General features: G+C 48.7%; 1 protein-coding gene across 15 annotated transcripts in view; it reads right to left on the bottom strand.

Annotated features, from left to right (window-relative positions):
• Positions 1 to 20,064, bottom strand: part of NAV2 (neuron navigator 2) — a 367,465-nt gene that overhangs the window by 77,664 nt on the left and 269,737 nt on the right. The window contains exon 1 of one of the 15 annotated variants that reach the window (XM_084772856.1): positions 8,691 to 8,975. The exons of 13 other annotated variants lie outside the window; for them this stretch is intronic. In XM_084772856.1, the coding sequence (XP_084628982.1) occupies positions 8,691 to 8,716 (26 nt within the window). In that variant the 5' untranslated portion in view covers positions 8,717 to 8,975. Of the gene's footprint in view, positions 1 to 7,424; positions 7,587 to 8,690; positions 8,976 to 20,064 lie in introns of those variants that run through there. One more of the 15 variants, XM_084772855.1, reaches the window with a different exon arrangement.

The following is a 20,064-nucleotide window of genomic DNA, read 5'->3' as shown; positions in this document are numbered from 1 at the left end:
TGCAATACTTGGTCGTTTATGTAAACAAACAAACCCTAGACAGCTCCTCCTGGCCCCTTGGCAGCTTCTCCTGTGTTCCCCTTTGCTCTGCATTTCAAGGCTCTCAAAGCAGCATTTTCAAAGACGGTCCCAGCTGCATCCCAGAGGTGGCGTTTCCAAAATCTGGCTGCTATTCTGTCTCCTTTTTATTGCTTTTCTTCTCTCCCTTCCTCTTCCCTTCTCTCAGTACCTGGAGCTGGAGTTACAAGCTGTTGGGAGCTGCTGGACAAGAAGACTGAACTACCCAGGTCCTATCATCATCATCATCATCATCATCATCATCATCATCATCATCATTATCTCTGTGTGTGGGGGGCGGGTAGGTGCCACAGTGCACATGTGGGGGTCAGAGGATAACTTCCAGGAGTCAGTTTTCTTTCTCGGCCATGTGGGTCCTGAAAATCACACTGAGGCAGTAAGGCTTGGCAGCAAGCATCTTTACCCACTCAGCCATCTGGGCAGCCCTGGGTCTCTTTATGTTTCAATATACGTCACAGGCATGTCTGACCAATGCTCTGGCTGAACAGTGGCAAGGATGCTTCCATAGATCCACGGCAACAGTTAACACAGAAGCTCCCCTTCCCAGCCATGCACAATCATTTGCCTTCCTCTCAATGAACCAGCGGACACCTGGAGCTACAAGTGAGCAGCCTTAAGGTAGTCACCTACTTTTAGCCAGTGAGTGGGTGGGATGCCATAAAATAGACAAATACATGCATGCATATATACATACATACATTTTTAAAATTTGGGGTCTCATGTAGCTCAGATTGGCCTAGAAAAGCTGAAGATGACCCTGAACTCCTGATGCTCCTTCTGCCTCCCAAATGCTGAGATTACAGACATGAGCCAAACACTTTTATTTAAGAACTTCAGACTGAACATTTTTTTGTCTTTCTTTCTTCCTTCCTTTTCTTTTCTTTCTCCCCTCCCCCTCCCCCCAGACAGGGTTTCTCTGTGTAGCCTTGGCTATCCTAGACTCACTTTGTAGGCCAGGCTGGCCTCGAACCCACAGAAACCCATCTGCCTCTGCCTCCCTGAGTGCTGGGATTAAAGGTGTGCGCCACCATGTCCTGCTGGACTGAACACTTTTGAACCCTAAGCCAGTATCCTTCATTTATTCATCCATCTAGTCAGCCAGCCCCTCCAGCTGCCATGCACATAGGGTCAAACAGGATTCAGAGTAATCCTGACCTTCTGGCTATGCGATGTTTGGGAGCAGGAAGTAAGGACAACCTGGAATATAAATGTAATGCAAATACGAGTGATGGCAGAGGGCATTAGGCAGATATGGTTCCAGGTGGCTCTGGTGTCCTACAGCAACAGCCGAGTTGCAGCACAGCACATTCTGATCCAGTTCTAAGCCCAGGCCTGTAGGCCCTTGGCTCCCTGCTCTCTCGGACCAGCATGCACAGGGCAGAGCCCATGCCTCCTTGCGCTCCCCCCAGACCCATGTCCTGAGTGGATTCAGGTGAGACCTGTCTTCGCCAGGCTCTCAGCGCCTCCTCTGCATAAGCAAGCCCAGAAGGTTCCTTTCTGACCACATCTGCCAATCAGGCCACTGCTCTAATGTCCAGCCACTTCCTCGCTTCCTCACTTCACCACTCACTCAGGTTAGTTTAAGGTGGCGTTTTCTTGTCTGCTGTTTGTGTTTTGTTTTACTGTGTGTGTGGTGTGCACATGTGTGCACACTTGCTTGTACATGTGTGTGTGCGCACGCACATGCACTGTGAAGGCCAGAGAGCCTCATCATGTTGAGTCTTCAATTGCTCTGAACCTTATGTACGGAGGTGGTGTTTCTCATCTGAACTCAGAGCTAGATGATTCCTCTGGTAAAGTCAACCTGCTCTAGGAAGTCCCCATCTGTGCATCTCAGAGGCTGGGCTTTTCTCCACCCTCTGGGATTTACATAGGTGCTGAGAATCCAGACTCTAGCTCCCACATTTGATGGGAAAACGCTTTACCCAGTGATTTATTTACATCTCCAGAGAAACAAGTACAATGTTTTGCACATATGCCATGTCAGGTAGCCCTGAGCAGTATCTTTTCACTTTTTAAAATTTGTTGTGTATAGGTGTTTTGCCTGCACATGTATCTGCACACCACTTGTGTGTCTGGTACCCATCATGTCTCCTGAAACTAGAGTCACATGTGGTTATGTGCCTCCATGTGGGTGATGGGAATAGAACTCAGGTCCTCTGAAAGAGCCGCCAGCGCTCCTAACCACTGAGCCATCTCTCCAGCCCAGTGACAGGTGTCTTTTCCCCCCATGCTCCCAAGACAGGGTTTCTCTCGGTAGCCCTGGCTGTCCTGGAACTCTCTTTGTACATCAGGCTGGCCTCGAACTCACAGCCTCTGATTCCTGAGTGCTGGGATTAAAAGCGTGTGCCACCATGCTCAGCTGACAGGTGTCTTTTTTAACAGGTATGTTTTCTCATTCAACATAGCCCCCCAGGAAGCCTCATGCCCACTGCCCTGTGTGGTCATGCACTCAAAGGCTACAAACCCACTATAGAATCTTTACAGCCACTTCATCTTAGCATCTACAACAGACCACCCTCTATCCACGCAGAAAGAGGCTAGGCTCCTGCCTGTAGTTTATGGTCACCAGGGACAGTGTCTATGGGACACACCAGACATTGATTGGACCAATGACATTTTTCACTCTCAGTTTCTCCAGATGCTTAGGACTCAGGGAAAAGGCGAGATTCAACCCCAGGCCAGTTCACCAGGAGGAAAGTCCACAGAGCCGGGAGACTTTCCAATCCCCTATCTGCAGTCAGCAAGCTTACCACTAAACTTCTACCCAGCAAACAGGGATAGAGACCTCAGGGCTGCCAGCACTCAGCAACTGTCCTAGAACCAAGCTCCTCTGCCACCCCTGGAGGAGATACAGATGTGAAAGGAGAAGGGTTCCCAAACTTCAGAAAAATCCATGAACCCAGAGACCCAGTTTCAGTGTCTTAGAGGCGCTCTCTGAGTCACGAGCCAGCCAGCCAGCCAGCCAGGAATTCACATGCCGCCCAGTTGCAGTAAGCATTCTTTTTAGCAGCCCAACTATGGGTTGTCTGCATGCAAATTGCAGGTGATAGGATTGTAAATTACCTCAGCTCTGCACACTTCCGGCTTTGTGCTACTGTGGTGGGGAGTGACCATCCCAAGGGCAGGTTTGGGTCGGGGTAGGGAGACTGAAAGCCTGAAAGCACCACAACCAGCCTAGATCTTGAATCAATGTGGTAACATATTTACAACTTCGCCTCTCACTGAAAACAGACTGGCAAGGTTAGAGGGACACGCACTCAGATCTTTCTACCCAGACTTACATGCCTAGCTCTGGAATTACTGAAGGAGCTACAGTGAGGGAGAGAAAGGGGGAGGGAGAGAAGGAGGGAGGGAGGGAGGATCATTATACTTTTCAAATAGACTCCTTGAAAGATAATACTATTTATTCAAGAGAAAGATGTGCTAAATAACATTGTAAAAATAAACCAGAGGAGGCGGGATCCCCCTCAGACTTAAGTGTTCTCCGAACCATCCCCGGCCTCCCTGCCCTGTTAGCACATCTCTGCAGTTAACTAAACTCCCAGGAGGCAACACCAGCTGCACCAGACCTTACCTGGTAGCCTCTCCAGTTCAGCTCAAGAGTCCCAGTGGAGCCTACTCTGCTACCAGCCCCCTGCCCCAGCCCCGCCCCCTGCCTCAGCCCAGACAGCTGCATTCAGTCGAAGGGGGGGAAAAAGCCTAGACTGGTGGAACTTGTTTTCTGGCTATTGTTCAAAGCAATTGTTCCCTGAAACCCCAGGGCCAGATTGGAATGAAGACCTTCCTTTGGTATGGGTGAGTGAGCAAGCCCAGCTTTAGGTTTACCAGAAAGAAAGAAAGAAAAAAGCCAGGAAAAGAAAGGGAAAGGTTGCCTACCTGCGTTTCCCACTAAACAAGTATGTTAACTATTTCCCTACCAGCAGGCTGGTTCGGAGCATCTCCAGCCCTAACCGCTCCAGGGTCCCATTCAGGGAAGCCTTCAAAAGCCTTTCAAGAACTCCCACAGACCTCTCATAAAGGAGGAGAGAGATGATGGTAGAAACCCCTGCTTGAGTTGATGCCAAAAATCCTGCTGATATTCCTAATATCCTTTAATTCTCATAATTCTATGATCAAAATGATAAGTAGCATTAACAACTTCCTAGGTAGTGTGCCTGGCTATTATTTAATATAGTTTCTCTCAGTTACCACGAAATTGATATAGGTAATAATAATTACTCAGAGATGGGGAAACCGAGGCTTGAAGAAAATAGACCAAAGGTCATGAAAGTGGGAATCTGTGAAGTGGACTAATGAGTGTCCACTACAAGTGGAGTGACTATGATGTGTGTATGTATATGGCATGTGTGCGTGTGTGTGCGCGTGCGTGCGTGTATGCGTGTGTGTATGTGTGCGTGTGTGTGTATGTATGTGTGTGTGTGTTCATACACAAGGGCTCTGCAGGCCACATGTAGTTCACCAGTGTCGGTACATACACCAGGCTAGCTCAAGAACTTCCAGAGGTTTTCCTGTCTCTACCTCTCATCGCCCTGTAGTCCTAGGAGCCCGGAGATCACAGATGTACATGCTACATGTACTCAGTTTGATACAGATCTTGGAAGTCAATCTCAGGCCTTCACACTTGGATTGAAAGTGAGTTACCAGCTCTAGGCACTGAGCCATCTCCCGAGCACTCACTCACCTCACAGATTTTTAAGACACACCTACTCAATATACCAGAATGTCTCAGAAGTTTGCCATCCCACAGAAGACACAGCTACTTAAAAGTAAAACATATAAGCAGGGTATAACTATAGCTTAGAAACAGCATGAGGACCTGGGACCCTCAGTACTGGGAGAGGTAAAAAACAAAACAAAACAAAACAAAAAAACACCAGGAAAAAAAAACCACCAAAGAAATAACAACAAAACAGGGCCGGGCGTGGTGGCGCACGCCTTTAATCCCAGCACTTGGGAGGCAGAGGCAGGCGGATCGCTGTGAGTTCGAGGCCAGCCTGGTCTACAAAGCGAGTCCAGGACAGCCAAGGCTACACAGAGAAACCCTGTCTCGAAAAACCAAAAAAAAAAAAAGAGAAAGAAATAACAACAAAACAAACAAACAAATAAACAGACAACCTGCAAGCCAGCCACCTCTCTTTGAGGCCAGCATATGCTGTTTGCAGTTCTGGTATGAAAAAAAAAAAGACCCAGGAGTTTACTTTGAACTTTGCAAGGGCAGAGTTTAAATCCCGAACTCAGCAAGTTTAGCCTCACCTAGATTGTGAGCAAGGGGGCCACTGAACTCAAGAGGCACACAGAGACTGCCCCAGCTCTGCAGAGAAGCAACCAAATAGGTTCTGAGCTGGAACCCAGCCGCCCATGACCTTGTTAGAGCACCCTCACTTCTGGGGGAGGTATGGCGTTAATGGCACACCGGGTTCAGTTCTCAAAGATGGCTTTGGTGGGAACAAAGGGGTTTGATGTGCGTGCGCGTGGTTCCCCCAGGCACACCAGAGAGCAGCCCAGGCTGCAGGGAACCTGCAAGGTATGCGAGGTAGTGCCACTGACATTGTGAAGCAGGCAGGCGGATGGGGTTGGGCAGTTGGGCACATTGCTCCTTGCTGTCATCAGTGGTCAAGGTCCCAGCGGGAAGCACTTCTATGGATGGTGGCAGGTGCGGGGCCCACTGGCTTGGGAGGAAGAGAGGGAAACAGAAACCCCACCAAGAGGGCTTAGAGGGGATTTAGTGGGGTGGGGGGGGGGAATGCTCCAGGCTTGGGTTTCATCCTAAAGCACCTTTGTCCCATTTTGGTAACCCACTCCTGGACAAGGAGGTGGTCCCCCCGAGGAAGCGTGAAAATTCTCCCTCTGGTTTCGGCGGCGGCTCCGGTATGGTTGGAAACCCCAGGGCTTTGGTCTGGATGCCTCAGCCCCTCATTGTTACAACAGGCACCAGAGTGTCTGCTGACCTCAGCTACACAAAGCCTTCTCTCCTCCCTGGCTCCTCCATGCTCAGCTTGGGCCACTGCCAGTTGCTAGCCAGTTTGGGCCAAGGTTCTCAATGAACTCGTCCTCATTTGCAACTTCCCAGAAGGTCTGTTTCTCCCCTAAACATCCACAGATTCAGCCACTGCAACTAGTGAGAACAACAGTGGCCGCTCACTGACCAGGAGGAAGAAGAGTTCCAGGCGTCACCCCAGGAGCCTGCGGATGTCAGCCTATTGCCCTATCAGGTACAAACTACGAAGGCCCCCTTTTTCATAGACAAGGAAGGGGAGCTCACAGAAACCAAGTGAGCTGCTTAAGGGGCCAGTGCTCGGTGTAATCTGTACTCACAACCCTTGGAGTCCAGAGTTCTGGTGAGCCACACCAAGGAAAGAAAGAAGTGAAGACACCAGAGCTTCCACCTGCTCTCCAAACCAAGGGTCCTGCAATATCAAAAGTCATTCGGGCCGGAAGTGGTGGTGCACGCCTTTAATCCCAGCACTTGGGAGGCAGAGGCAGGCAGATTGCTGTGAGTTCGAGGCCAGCTTCATCTACAAAGTGAGTTTAGGACAGCCAAGATAACATAGAGAAACCCTGTCTCAAAAACAACAACAAAAACAAAAAACCAAAAACAAACAAACAAACAAAAAAAAGTCATTTGGAAACATCTCAAGTCGGGTGGGGGGGATGGTAGGGGGAGAGGACAAATCTCTGACAGGACAACTAGTTGGCTACCTTAAATCTATGTAGATGGGAGGAGGGGGGTACGTGGGGTCCCAACATCCTCATAAGCTCTCCTCAGCCCCGACCTCTACTTAGTTTCCAAAGCATCTTAGGGCAATAGAAAGCTGAACACACAAGACAGGTGTCGCTCCAGGGCAGCCGGCAGAGAGGCAGACGTGGGAGTCTCCTTTCTGTTGCCAAGGGCTTTCCTTTAAAGTTCTGCCTTCTGGAGCAAAAGGCTAGATAAAGAACTAGGTCAAGAAATTCCCCCTCACCAAGCATGGTAGTACACGCCTTTAACTCCAGCACTTAGAAGGCAGAGGCAGGTGGATCTACATAGTGAGGTCCAGGACAGCCGGGGCTAGCTACATAGACCCTGTCTGGAAAGGAAAAAGGAAGGAAAGAGAGAAAGAAGGAGAAAAAAACTCACACTCGGGACCGAAGAGATGGCTCAGTGATTAAGAGTACTTGTTGCCCTTACAGAGGACCCTCGTTCAGTTCCCAGAACCCGCATGGGTGGCTCACAGCCACCTGCATCTCCAGTTCTGGGGGACCCAGGGTTCTCCAGGCATGTATAAGGAACACATACATGCAGACAAAACACCCCCACACACACCCAGAATCGATAGATAGGAAGAAGGAAAAAAGTCACCTACCGCTTTGCAACTGAAGAGAAGGAAGGTGGAAGCTGATCAGGCACACCAGCCACACCTACACAGCTACTGCCCACAGCCTGGGGCGTCATTAACATGCAAGCTGGACATCTTCCCCCTCGAAGCCTCATTCAGCGGCCTGAAAGGAGGCCCCAGCAGCTCCTGGCCAGCCCCAAGGTCATCCGCCGCCTTCCTAGATGCGACCAGTAAGTAAGGACCCCAGCTCTCTGCAGCACAGCCTGAGCCCCCCCCCCCCCCTCCAAGCTGCCACACAGACCAGGAGCCTCAGGAAGTCAGAACTCCCAGCAGCTAGTCCTACTGTATAAAGCAAGGCTGTTTCCTAACCCAGAAACAAGCAGGTTCTCAAGTCAGTCAGGTTGCCAAGCAGCCTGGTGAATCCCAGACAGACCAGAGAAAACACCCTTTGCCCTGGTAGTCCCTCTCTTATTAGCTGGGTGATCTTGAAGGGCTGACTGAACTTCTGTGAGTTCCCACTGACTCATTTCAAAATTACAGGCTTCGCAAGGACAACCGAAGGAGGTGTCTGCTAGATGCCTGGCACACAGTAGGCACACAGTAGTTTGCTTAGACTAAAACACTGCAACGCCGGAATGTCCCTCTCTGAACAGATATACAGGTATCTATTTAAAGTTGTGATGCTTGAAGCTGTTCATGTCATCTCTCCTGGGACCTAATTTCCAGAAAGGTTAAAATTTAAAAAAAAAAAAAAAGGCCCACTCAGTAATTTTCAGTGTTAGTAAACACAACCGCAGCCCCATCTGGCTCTTCCATGCGAGTCACTTTAATCAAGCCACCAGCAGCCCTTTTGAGGGCCACTCCAGCTCACTCGGCTCCCCTTCCCCCAAGCAACCAAAAAGACCCAGAATGAAGGCTTGAGACAGCTGGGTGAGCAACATCCGGCTTTTCAGGCTTGGCAGCCTAGTCTGATGAGAGGTACTGGAGCTGGGGGATGAAATATCAAGGTGTGTCAAATGCTTTGGGGGAATGTCCCAGCCACCTCTAAGCCATCAAGGTTAAAAGAGGAGGAGGTGGGGAGGCGGGATTTGTACGTATGTGTACACACACACACACACACACACACACACACACACACACACACACACACACACACACACACGCTCCCCCTAAAGTGATTTTGGCAGCTGCCCCACTGCCTGCTGTGCCGGGCTCTTCAATACGAGCCAAGGAGCCACAAGGCACCGCGTGCCCTCCACCCCTAGTCCCGGGAACTTTGAGAAATCTTCCTACCTTGTAAGGTTCTGAGGCCAGAGCATAGCACTACATTATGGTCCCTGGAGAATGGTGGACAAAGACTCTCTTGGGGCCACACTCCTGCAGCCTCCCGGCCCGCCCACACCAGGCCAGGCAATCACAGCACCCTGCGAATCTGCTACCGAGGGGCTAGTGAGGACAGTGTCACCATTCCCCAGTCCTGGAGGGAAATCCGATCCGCCAACAAAATTAACCTTTAAAGTGCTGAGGGAGGTGGAGGTCAGGGCTCAGTGCTGCAATCAAGTCAGCTGTGAGAAGTTTCAGCAAAGCAAAGCAAACAGCAAACTCAGAAACCCTACCGTAAAGCACCGAATAGAGGGTTCTGCACATGCCCCAGAGACAGCTATCACAGATCCCACATCTACTGCACTAAAAATACCAAAGGTCTTTTCAGCAACATGGGCTTCTTTTAGCTGCATGGAACTCAACGATCATAACAACTCTTTGTTTAATCCGTGTGAACATGTGACTTCAAGGCATTTGATTAAAATGGTAAGCCCAGAGACAGAGAAAGAAGATGCTACCTGTCTGTACAGTTAACAAGGACACACATTCTTTCTAGAGATGCCAGTGTGAATGGGTTGCCAATGGAAATATGCACTAATTTCCTCATAAACATTTTAAAAGAAAATGAATCTCGTTTGCACATGGCTACATCGAGCTTTATGGTAAAGCGACGGGAAAGGAAAATGGGACCAGTGAGGGCCTAGGGAAGGAGGAGTTGAACCCAGCCAATCTCCATTAAAACCTGTGGTCCAGCACTCACTCAGAAGGCAAGATAGAAACAGATGCCAGAAGACAGAAGCAACTGCCTCACTCCTGGGAATGTAAAAGCAAAGTTGTGTTATGGCCACAGGCTTTTATCTCCAGAGAGAGGGTAAAGATGACTCAAACCCCTTCTTGTTTTCTCCAAACCCTACAGTTTGGCTGGCAGCAGCCTTGGAAGACTTCCGCCATGGGGGACCCAAGCTACTCGGATAGCTGGTGTGTGTGTGTGTGTGTGTGTGTGTGTGTGTGTGTGTGTGTGTGTGTAGGGGGGCAGGGTGGAGAAATGGGCTTGTGGTGAGGAGAGGGAAGGAAGCAATAACCTGAGCTTGCAGGTCATCTGTGGGGTAGGCTTGCTCAGCAAACAGGGGCTTTGAAAGGGCATGGAGACCCTACTGGCCCCCACCCACCAGAGAGGGAATAAAATTTGTTTCAAAGAGGAAAGAAGAGGGCGGGGCTAGGAGCGTTTCCCAGGTGAAGAAAAAGGCAAAGAGTCTCGGAGCAGAGATTGCAATCTTGAAGGAGTCTGAGCCAGGGAGGTTACTCACTCCTGTCTCAGCCTCCAGGGCCCTCCACCTCCTCCTCCCCAGGCGAGGCGTCAGCAGTGGGAATGCTAAGGCAGAAGTGGGGGGCTGAATGGAGGGTAAGCGCGACTAGTCCAGGTTTCCTGAGACCAAAGTCAGTGGAAATACAAACTCTGGCTGACCAGGGTGTTTCAAAGCTCTGATGACCACTTGCTCTGCACTAGAAATCACTAATTTTTCTTTACAATATGTCTGAGGGTCTGAACTGATGTATACAAAGAAATGTACACACATGCGTGCGCGTACACACACACACACACACACACACACACACACACACACACACACACACACCAGGTAGTTGCTGTTTGCTGTAAGCAACAGAACAGGTAAAAATCAAAACCAAAAAAACCTAACTAGCCATGGAGATAAACTAGAGGTTGCCTGGGCATTCATTTACTCATCTACTCACCCAGGTAATCATGTTCACAGAGGTGTGGAACCTGCACTGCTCTCCAGTGCAAGGACACAGCAGTTAACACAGAAGGAAGCACAAAGCTTCCCTGAATGGAGCTTATCTTTTAGTGGAAACTATAAAGTTTCACCTGCGAGCTACAAAGTAAAATGACAACAAAGGTAAACTATACAGTCGGTTAGCGAAAAAGGCTTTTGGGAAAAAAAAAAAATGATGCCAAGCATAGGATGTGATAGGGCAGGGAGCGGGCCCAGCAAGCTCAGCTGAGGAGTGAGGTCTACCATAGATCCAAAAGCAGTGAAGGAGCTGGCTGTGTGAACACCAGAGTGCAAGAGCCTTCCAAGAATAGAGCCAAGTCCTAGAGGCAGGATGCAACCAATACATGAAGTCCAAAAGTGTAGGGCTCAGCAGAGTGACCAAAGAACCAAAGGGAGCCTACGAGAGGGTCAGGCCAGAGGGCCAAGGTCCAAAGAGGTAGATCCTGTAAGCCACAGGAGGCAGCCTGGGCATGCCTTTACTAAGAACAGAGAGGGTTATTAAGGGGGGGGGGCGGGGGGAAGGGGTCTCCTTTTGACAAAGTGTCATGTAACTCTTGTATGACAGGGATAAGTTGTGTCATGCCCAAAGCAAGTATATAAGAACAAGTGTTTGGAGGGGACTTCAACTTTCTTACTGTGGTCAGATGTAAAAATCATGCAAAAATCATGCCTTTAAAATACAAGAGACTGAATTCCTTGCAGCAGATGACAATTTGGTGTGATGAAGAAAGACCCAGACAGGGGCTGGAGAGATGGCTCAGTGGTTCAGAGCACTGGCTGTTCTTGCAGAGGACCCCAGTTTGGTTCCCGGCACCCACATGGTGGCTCACAATTGTTTACTCCACTTTCAGGGGATCCAATGACCTCATGTGGCCTCCATAGGTACAAGGCACACAGGCATACATGCAGGCAAACCTCCAATACACATAAAACAAAATAAATGTCTTTAAAAATGTAAGGAGAAAGACTTAGACAACAGGAGAAGGGAAACAACAACAACAACAACGCGCACACACGCGCACACACACACTCCTATCAAAACAACGCAGGGAAGCCACTCAACTCTGAGGCAGTTGGCAGTTCTGTTTCTCATCTGGGAAGTATCATTCCTGACCCTGACTTAAAAACTGGCCAAATTCTAATGACCTTCTAGAACGCACAACAGTTTCTCCTTTAGTAACCATGTTATCAGCGTCAAGGTTCCAAGGTTACTGACATTTTTTTAAAAAGCAAAAGAAGCTGATTAAACTCTAGCCAGACATCGGGAAGCAGAACAAAACTTCATTCTGGGAATACAATCATATGACAGAAAACTAAGGAAACGGATCTAAATGTGTACATGTGTGTATCATGTGCATGCAGGTCCCATAGAGGCCAAAAGGGGGCGCTAGAATCTGGAATTACAGATACTTGTGGGCGGGCCTGGTGTGAGTGATGAGACCGGAACCCAGGTCCTCTGCAAAAGCAGTTAGTGGCTTAACCTTTAAGGCACCGGTGCAGCCCCTAGACTCTTGTTTCTATAGAGTACTGTATTTAAGACATTACAGGGTGGATGAAAGCCACAGGGTGGAGAGTGGGATATGACTTTCTCACGTACTCTGGTGCCTCACATTTGACCATGTCCCCTGGAGGGGAAGACCTGGTGGCACTCAGAGGAAGGACAGCAGGTTACCGAGAAGAGACTTGATACCCTATGAGCATATACAGGGGGAGGTAATCCCCCTCAGGAACAGTCATAAGGGAGGGGAATAAGGGGAAAATGGGAGGGAGGGAAGAATGGGAGGATACAAGGGATGGGATAACCATTGAGATGTAACAAGAATAAATTAATAATAATAAAAAAAAAAGACACTGCAGGGTGGAACCGCAGCTAGTAACTACTCCCCCAGCACTGTCAGGCTTCCCCTCTTTACTGCCCCACCTCCTGCTGAGAAATGTGCCACCTATCTCTTCAAATACAATAGGATCTTCAAGCTGGGGGATGCAGCAGCTCAGTCAGGAGAATGTTCACTTAGCACGCAAGGTTTGGGTTTGATGCTCAATCCGCATGCTTCTGGAATCCCAGCATGCAGTGAGTAGAGGCAGGAGGGTTAGCCACTCAAGACCTTCTCCAGCCACGTAACGAGTCTGAGACCTTATCTCAAAAAGCAAAGAACAAAAATGCAAAACCAAAATCTTGGACCCATGTTCTTCCTTGCTTGTCGAGAGACATGAAACTCACATCCCACCCTCTGACTTTGGTACCCACGACTCCTCTGAGAACACTGCCTTCTTCCCTAAGTACAACAGTGGCTTCTTACATTCTCCATCCTCACCCCACCTGAGCGGCATCTCATCCTCCCTTCTCAGGTTCCATATGGTGCTATCCTCCACACTGGATCTCCTCATCCCTCCCCACCTGCTCCCTGAGCTCTCTCTCCTCCTGGCCTCTCCATCCCTCGTCTCCCTCTGTTCTCTACCATTGCTTCCTGTGACCTCATGTGTGGCTCCAAATATTAGACGTAGCCAGATAACTCTCCAGCCTGGGCACACGTGATATCAAATCCTTCTACCAAGACAATGCTTCCAACTTCCAATGTGTCCGCATTGTACCACAAGAGCCTTGGCCATTTCAGTGTGTGACTATGTGACTATGTGACAGCTTTGCCAATTCTCTCTTCCTTCTTCTTACCAAATCTTATTGATGACACCTCCGAGAACATTGTAATGGGAGACATAAAGAAAATCTGACTACTCCTTTCAGGGTTGCAATGAAAAACAAAAGTATGATTTCACCAAAGTCCAAACTAGAGGGATTGCAACTCGAATTGCAGACAGTTATAAACTGCCATGTGGATACTAAGATTTGAACTTGGGTCCTCTGGAAGGACAGTCAATGTTCTTAACCGCTAAGCCATTTCTCCAAGCCCCAAACAAAAGAGCTCACTGGGCCAGTGTGGTGGCGCACGCCTTTAATCCCAGCACTTGGGAGGCAGAGGCAGGCGGATCGCTGTGAGTTCGAGGCCAGCCTGGACTACAAAGTGAGTCCAGGACAGCCAAGGCTACACAGAGAAACCCTGTCTCAAAAAAAAAAAAAAAAAAAAAAAAGAGCCCACTGGGCTGGCTTGCAGAGAACAAGGGAATGACGTGGGTGACTTCAAAGCTGCCATGGATGATGACTTCCCCATAGCTGCATAGATAGGAATCCCCAATTTAAATAACCATCCATGAGCTATACACGCTGACACCCAGACCATGAAAATCACATGCGGTTTGTGCAGGATTACATAAGATGGTGCAAGGACCTTCCTGTCCCCTCCTTCATCACCAGTTACCAAGCCTGAGCTGACAGGTCTCCTTTGAGAAGCTACTCACTAGCCGTTTTGCTCAGAGGACAGAGCTCCACAACGGACACTGCTCACTGCTCGGCCTTCCCAGTCAGAAGAGCCGGATCTAAGCCCGAAGCCTCTGCCGCATCGTCAGGCGCAGTCCTTCAGACACACTGACAGGAACATTGCTCAAGTGTACATTAGATCTCACCATTCTCACATAAAAATTCTGACACCTTCCCAAGGCATGCCAAGTCCAAATCCACTGCCCTGCCCGGAAGCCTCAGTGTGATTTGTCACCTGCCCATGTCACCTACCGCTCTGCCCTGCCCTCTGACAAGGCTGTGCTCTCCCAACTGAAGCCTGCCTTTCACTGTCACCTCTTGAGAAAGCCCCCATAAGCTTGTCACCCAGTTGCTCTTCCTCTATGATCTTCTTCAGGGACTTTCACGATGCACTTCAGTAAGCTGCTTACTGCTTCTTTCTTCTTCCTTCTTTTGTTTTTTGTTTGTTGTTGTTGCTTTGTTTTTCCTTCTTATGGTTTTTTGAGACAGGGTTTCTCTTTGTAGCCTTGGCTGTCCTGGACTTGGTGTTAGTAATCAGGCAGCGATGCAGTCACCTCTAAAGGTCCTGATAACTGTGGGAAAACAGGCAGCGCCAAAGCCACTCCAGAAGCATGTTGGAGAAAACACGTCACCACCGCCAGCAGGACTCCAGCCCCGCCTAAGCCATGTGTGCACCCTCTGCGCATGCGTATGTACTTCCTGCGCATGTGCTGGGTAGTTTATAAGTCTTAAGAGACTGTCTCTATATTCCCTAATAAGCCTCTTAAGTGGGTCTGCTGCTTGGCGTGATGCCATTCCTTCGTACAGCTCTGCCGTTCATACCCTAGCACTTGGTCTGTAGACCAGGCTGGCCTCAAACTCACAGAAATCCGACTGCCTCTGCCTCCTGAGTGCTAGGATCAGTAAGCAGCAGCTTCTTCTTCTTCTTCTTCTTCTTCTTCTTCTTCTTCTTCTTCTTCTTCTTCTTCTTCTTCTTCTTTCTTCCTTCTTCCAAAGATTTATTTATTTTATGTATATGAGTTCACTGTCTTTATGCACACCAGAAGAAAGCACCAGATCGTATTACAGATGGTCGTGAGCCACCATGTGGTTGCTGGGAATTGAACTCAGGACCTCTGGAAGAACAGCAAGTGTTCTTAACTGCTGAGCCATCTCTCCAGCCCCCAGTAAGCTTTTTTTACCACCTTTTCCTTTGGTTCTCCATCTCCTCCTCGCTAGACCAGTGGTGCTGTGGCCCTGGCAGACAGAGCAAGGAAACTTCTCTGCAGCCTCCTGGAGGCTGTGAAATGTTCCTAAAGCCTTTAGCTCTAAGATTCTTTATTGTTAATTGGTCACTGACCAACTTGAGAGTGGGGCTGACACTCAGGCTATATCCTGTAAGAAATAAGATGCTTTTTTTCTTTTTTCTTTTTCTTTTTCTTTTTTTTTTTTTTTTTTTGAGGGCTGGAGGAATCATTTGAGACAAAGCCTATTTATATAGCCCTAGCTGGGTGGAACTTGCCATGAAGACCAGGTTGGCTTCAAAATTGCGGCCATCCTCCTGCCTCTGCCTTCTCAGTGCTGGTGTTAGAGGTGTTTTACACACAATTATAAGAGACTAACTGGCCCCTGCAGCCTGGCTGGGAAGCCCGTGTTTGATGCAGCTGCTTCTGGGTCTTCCAGCCCAGGCCTCATTTCATGCTCTGACTTTTGATTTCTTTATCTGCAGCACTGGGCATCTAGTCAGTCGGGTGATTTTTCATAGCTTGTTAGTAACAGAGAAAGGACAGGGAGGGCAGGAAGAAGAAAGGCAGGGATGCCAGGAAGAATGAAGGATGCAGAGGAGAGATAAAAAGGCCTGGTGTGGGAAGAGACTGGATGTGGAAGACACATGGCTCATCATGTATGTAATCCCTAGGCTCAGCAGGCTGAGATTGAAGGACTGTCTCAAAATTCAAGGCCCTGGAATACGCAGTAAATTCTAAGCTGGGCTGAGCTACCCTGTGAGGTACTATCAACAGCAACAGAACAAAACAGAAAACAAAGGCGACCTAGGCATGGTGGCTCGCACCTGGAATACTAACCCTTGGGAAGTCAAGGCAAGAGGACAGAAAGTTCCAGGCTTCTCTGTGCTACACTCTTAAGTGTAAGGCCAGCCTGGGCTACAAAGAAACCCCACTTCAAAACAACAGCAACAACAAAAATAAAACCAAACTTCCAAACAAACAAAAAACAAAAAAACAAAGCCCCCTGGGGCCAGTGCCATGGCTCAGGAAGTGGGGTGATTGCTGCCAAGTCTGCCACTTCAATTTCTGACTGACACAGATGAAGCAGGGGCTAACTGACTTGTGCAAGTTGCCCTCTAACCTCCACATTTGATCTCTCTCTCTCTCTCTCTCTCTCTCTCTCCTTCTCTCTCTCTCTCTCCTTCTATCTCTCTCTCTCTCTCTCTCTCTCTCTCTCTCTCTCTCTCTCTCTCTCTCACACACACACACACACACACACAATACATAAGTGTAATTTGAAATAAAAGTTTAAAAGCTTCATATAATGTAAGGTATAGAAACAATTATTCTTATTGATAACAATAATTAAGATGCGTAAGATTCAGGGCTGAAGCAATGAATGACTCGGTGGTTAACAGCACTGGCTGCTCTTCTAGGGGATTTAAGTTGGTTCCCAGCACCCAGAGTGGCTCATCACCACCTGTAACTCCAGTTCCAGTTCCAGGGAATCTAACATATTCTTTTGGTCTCCACGGACATGATACACATACACATACACACAGCAACAAAACACTCATCCACATAAAATAAACAAATCCAACAAACAACCAAAAACGGTTTGTCGGACTGCCTGCCTCTAAGTCCCAGAACTGCTCCAGCATGCATCCTAAGCCCCACGTTATAGAAAGAAGTCACAGGACCCTAAGCACACTAAGCATGCTGCTGCTGTGCTAAAGGATGGAACACCTCCAGGTCACTATGGCAACAGATGACACATTTAGTGGGTCAGGGCATTAGCAGGCTTGTCTTGAACCCCTCTGCTGCTTCAGTACTTGTGGGCGTGGTCCCAGTGAGATGCACTCTCTTCCTGAAGTCTGTGCTGTACTGGTACCTACTTGACTTTCAGTGACTGTTCAGTTTAACATACTGGCTGAATGTCAATTCCTTCAGGCCACATGTTGTATGGCAAGCCACTGTTCACATTCACGGTCTCCCCTCGTAGAGCTTAGTGTCTGATGTATGTGGGGCAGCAGATAGTTAAATACGAAACTGATATATTTTGTCATAAACTGGCATGTAGGTGATGAGGGTGTGTTCCAGAGGGGACAGCTCATTCCAAGCCCCTTTGTCTTAAGAGCAGCAGTCACGCGAATTCCCAAGCGGAGGTCTCCAAGGTGGCAATTGAGGAAGTTAGTTCAGGAAGTCTTTTAGGAATCGTTTGGAGCTAGGCCTTCTCGCACCTTCGGTCATGAAAATAAACCTTAAGTAGTGGGGGACACAGAATGGCTACTTGGTCTTTGCACCCACACTATAAAAAAAACTGAGAAGATTCACAAGAAGAGTGTTGGCTAAAGAATCTGTGTTTATTTATTGAAGGTGCTGGGTGTACAGAGAGAATTCTGAGTGTTCAAATGCATGTTTTGCAGATAGAATATTATCTCCATTAGGAGAGGCAAGCAGAGTAGTATATGTGTTTAATCAGCATTCTGGAGGCAGAGGCAGAGGCAGACCGCAGGAAGATCTCTGTGAATTAGAGGCCTGCCTGGTCTATAGAGCAAGCTCCAAGCCACTCAAAGCTACATAGTATAGGCCAGTTGGGACTACAGAGTGAGAACAGGTCAAGAAAGAGAGAAGGAGATGGGCAACGGGGCGGGGGGAGGGGGGCAGGGGGGAGTGGCGTGTGGCTCACTTGGCAATGGACTTGCCTGGCATGCAGAAAGCCCTGGATCGGATTCCTAGATCTGCACAGCTTTGTCACCAAGCCTGTTAAGCTGACATAAGTGCACACACACACAAATAAATAAATGTAATAAAAAATAAAATTAAGAAAATGTAGAAACAGGGACAATGAACAGTTGGGGGCCGGGGGAGGCTGGAGAAATGGCTGAGTAGTTAAGAGCACTGCCTTTCTTTTAGAGGACCCAGGTGTGATTCCCAGCACCTCCATGGCAGCTACAGTGTTGGGGAACCAACACACTCTTCTGGCTTACAAAGGTACCAGGCATGCATGTATGTAAACTATCTGATCTCTTGGGCCAGCCACGAGCAGGCTGTGACTTAAGCCAACAGTCCAGGGACTCAGATTCCCTCTGCACTGGCTCAGACTCAGGCAGCTCTCACACGTCGGAGGCTTGTCCTGAACAGAAGAAAAGAGAGGACACTGGGAGAAGGCCTGGGGACAGAGCGCTCATCCTAGCCTGTCACCATGCTGACTGCCTAAGTCACCCTCGGATGGTGGCTCTGAAATCACTTGCCCACATTGTCCTCTGGGGCCTGCCCCCAAGCATGATGCCTAGCCTGGATCATCCGCTGATATCCTTCTCAGAAGAAACTAAGTTCTCTGAGAAGCTGACTCTCAAGCCATCTGTCCTCTGCTGGGGATGGGATAGCCCCCCTAAACTCATGGCCAGCTTTCTAAGTGCTACGCCGTACATCCAGGACTGTCAGTATCCAACCACACGGAGCCTTCTGCAACCATGAGCTAAGAGGCTCTTTATGGAGAAAACCTGCCCCTGCCTTTGCTGTGGCATTTTGTTATTTCCCTTCCCAGTTTATAGGAAACTGTAAAAATCGGTCCACAGAACCTTCCGCAGTCTTTAAACCACAATCTTGTCTAGTTCAAAAGGAGGAGGGGGAGGGGGTCTGGCTGGGAGCCCAATTCATTCAAGTTATTTGTCTAGCAGGAAGGAGGTCATCTGAAAAGTTACAGACTGGTTAAGAATTAAACTTCACTCGGCCATTAGTCTCCAAGAGAAAAACCTGTCTCGAATAGGGGGAGAGAAGAAAACAGGATTCCAGCACACAACAAGAGCTTTATCATTTTGTTTTTTTCTCTCTTGCACTGAAAACACAAACTGTGGGGCTTGGCGCACACCTTTAATCCCAGCACCTGGGAGGCAGAGGCAGGTGGATCTCTGAGAAGTTGAGGCTAGAGCTATATAGAGAGACCTTGTCCAAACAAAACAAAACACACACACACACACACACACACACACACACACACACACACACACACACACACACAAAACACAGAGGGGAGGGAGAAAGGAGAGAGAGAGACAGACAGAGACCAAAGCAAAGCAAAAGCAAACTGTATGTACTAGTGACATTAGCTCTGAGTACCAGACTGAAGCATGACCTCATCCTTATGTAGGAAGATATCATCCCCAACTGACAGATATTACATGCTAAAGTACACAACACAGAGGGCAGGAGAGCTGGCACAGTGGTTACAAGCACTTGCAGTTCTTGCAGACGACCCAGGTTCCATTTCTAGCACCCACATGGGGACTTACAACTACCCCTTAACTCCAGTTTGTTTTAGGCGGCCCAGTGCCATCTCTTGGCTTCTGTGAGTACTAGGTATGCACGTGGTGCACACTGGTACATGCTGCCAGGACAATCACACTCATAAAGAGTTAAGAAAGTTCTCAATTACTGAGTGTAATCACCAAGGCTCTCCTTTGCTCATTTTTACTGCCTTATTTATCCATCTGATTGTACCTACTGTCACAGACATTACCCCACCACCTCCCCTCCACAGGCTTATATGAAGACAGCAGGAGAAGTGAGCTGGCTAACTTGCCCAAGGCGACACTGATGGATGTGGGGGTGAGGGTCGGGGGTGGGGGGCGGGGATTGGGGGAGATCTAGGCTGACCAGCCTTAATCACTCCTGAGTTTTTGCCTTGACTGTGTACTTAATACACATGCCTTTCTCTGGTGGAGTGAGACCGGTGAGCTGAATCCGTGGCTCCCCTCCTTTTCCTCCTCTGTCGAGAAGACTAGGTGACGCCACGGGTGACGTCAAGGCAGATTCTCATTCTGCACTCAGAGTTAGGTTTAGAGAGAAAGAGAAAAAAAAAAAAACCAACTGTCATTCAGTGTAGAGAAAAATGCAAAACCGACGGTTAACGCTGAGCATTCAGCTGTGACAGGCGACTGGATGGAGACAGAGACCCCGTTCTTTCG

Source organism: Acomys minous, assembly GCF_964271855.1.
Source record: "Acomys minous genome assembly, chromosome: 2".
In the NCBI taxonomy this organism is placed as follows: domain Eukaryota; kingdom Metazoa; phylum Chordata; class Mammalia; order Rodentia; family Muridae; genus Acomys; species Acomys minous.
This window is presented reverse-complemented; position numbering and strand designations above follow the sequence as displayed.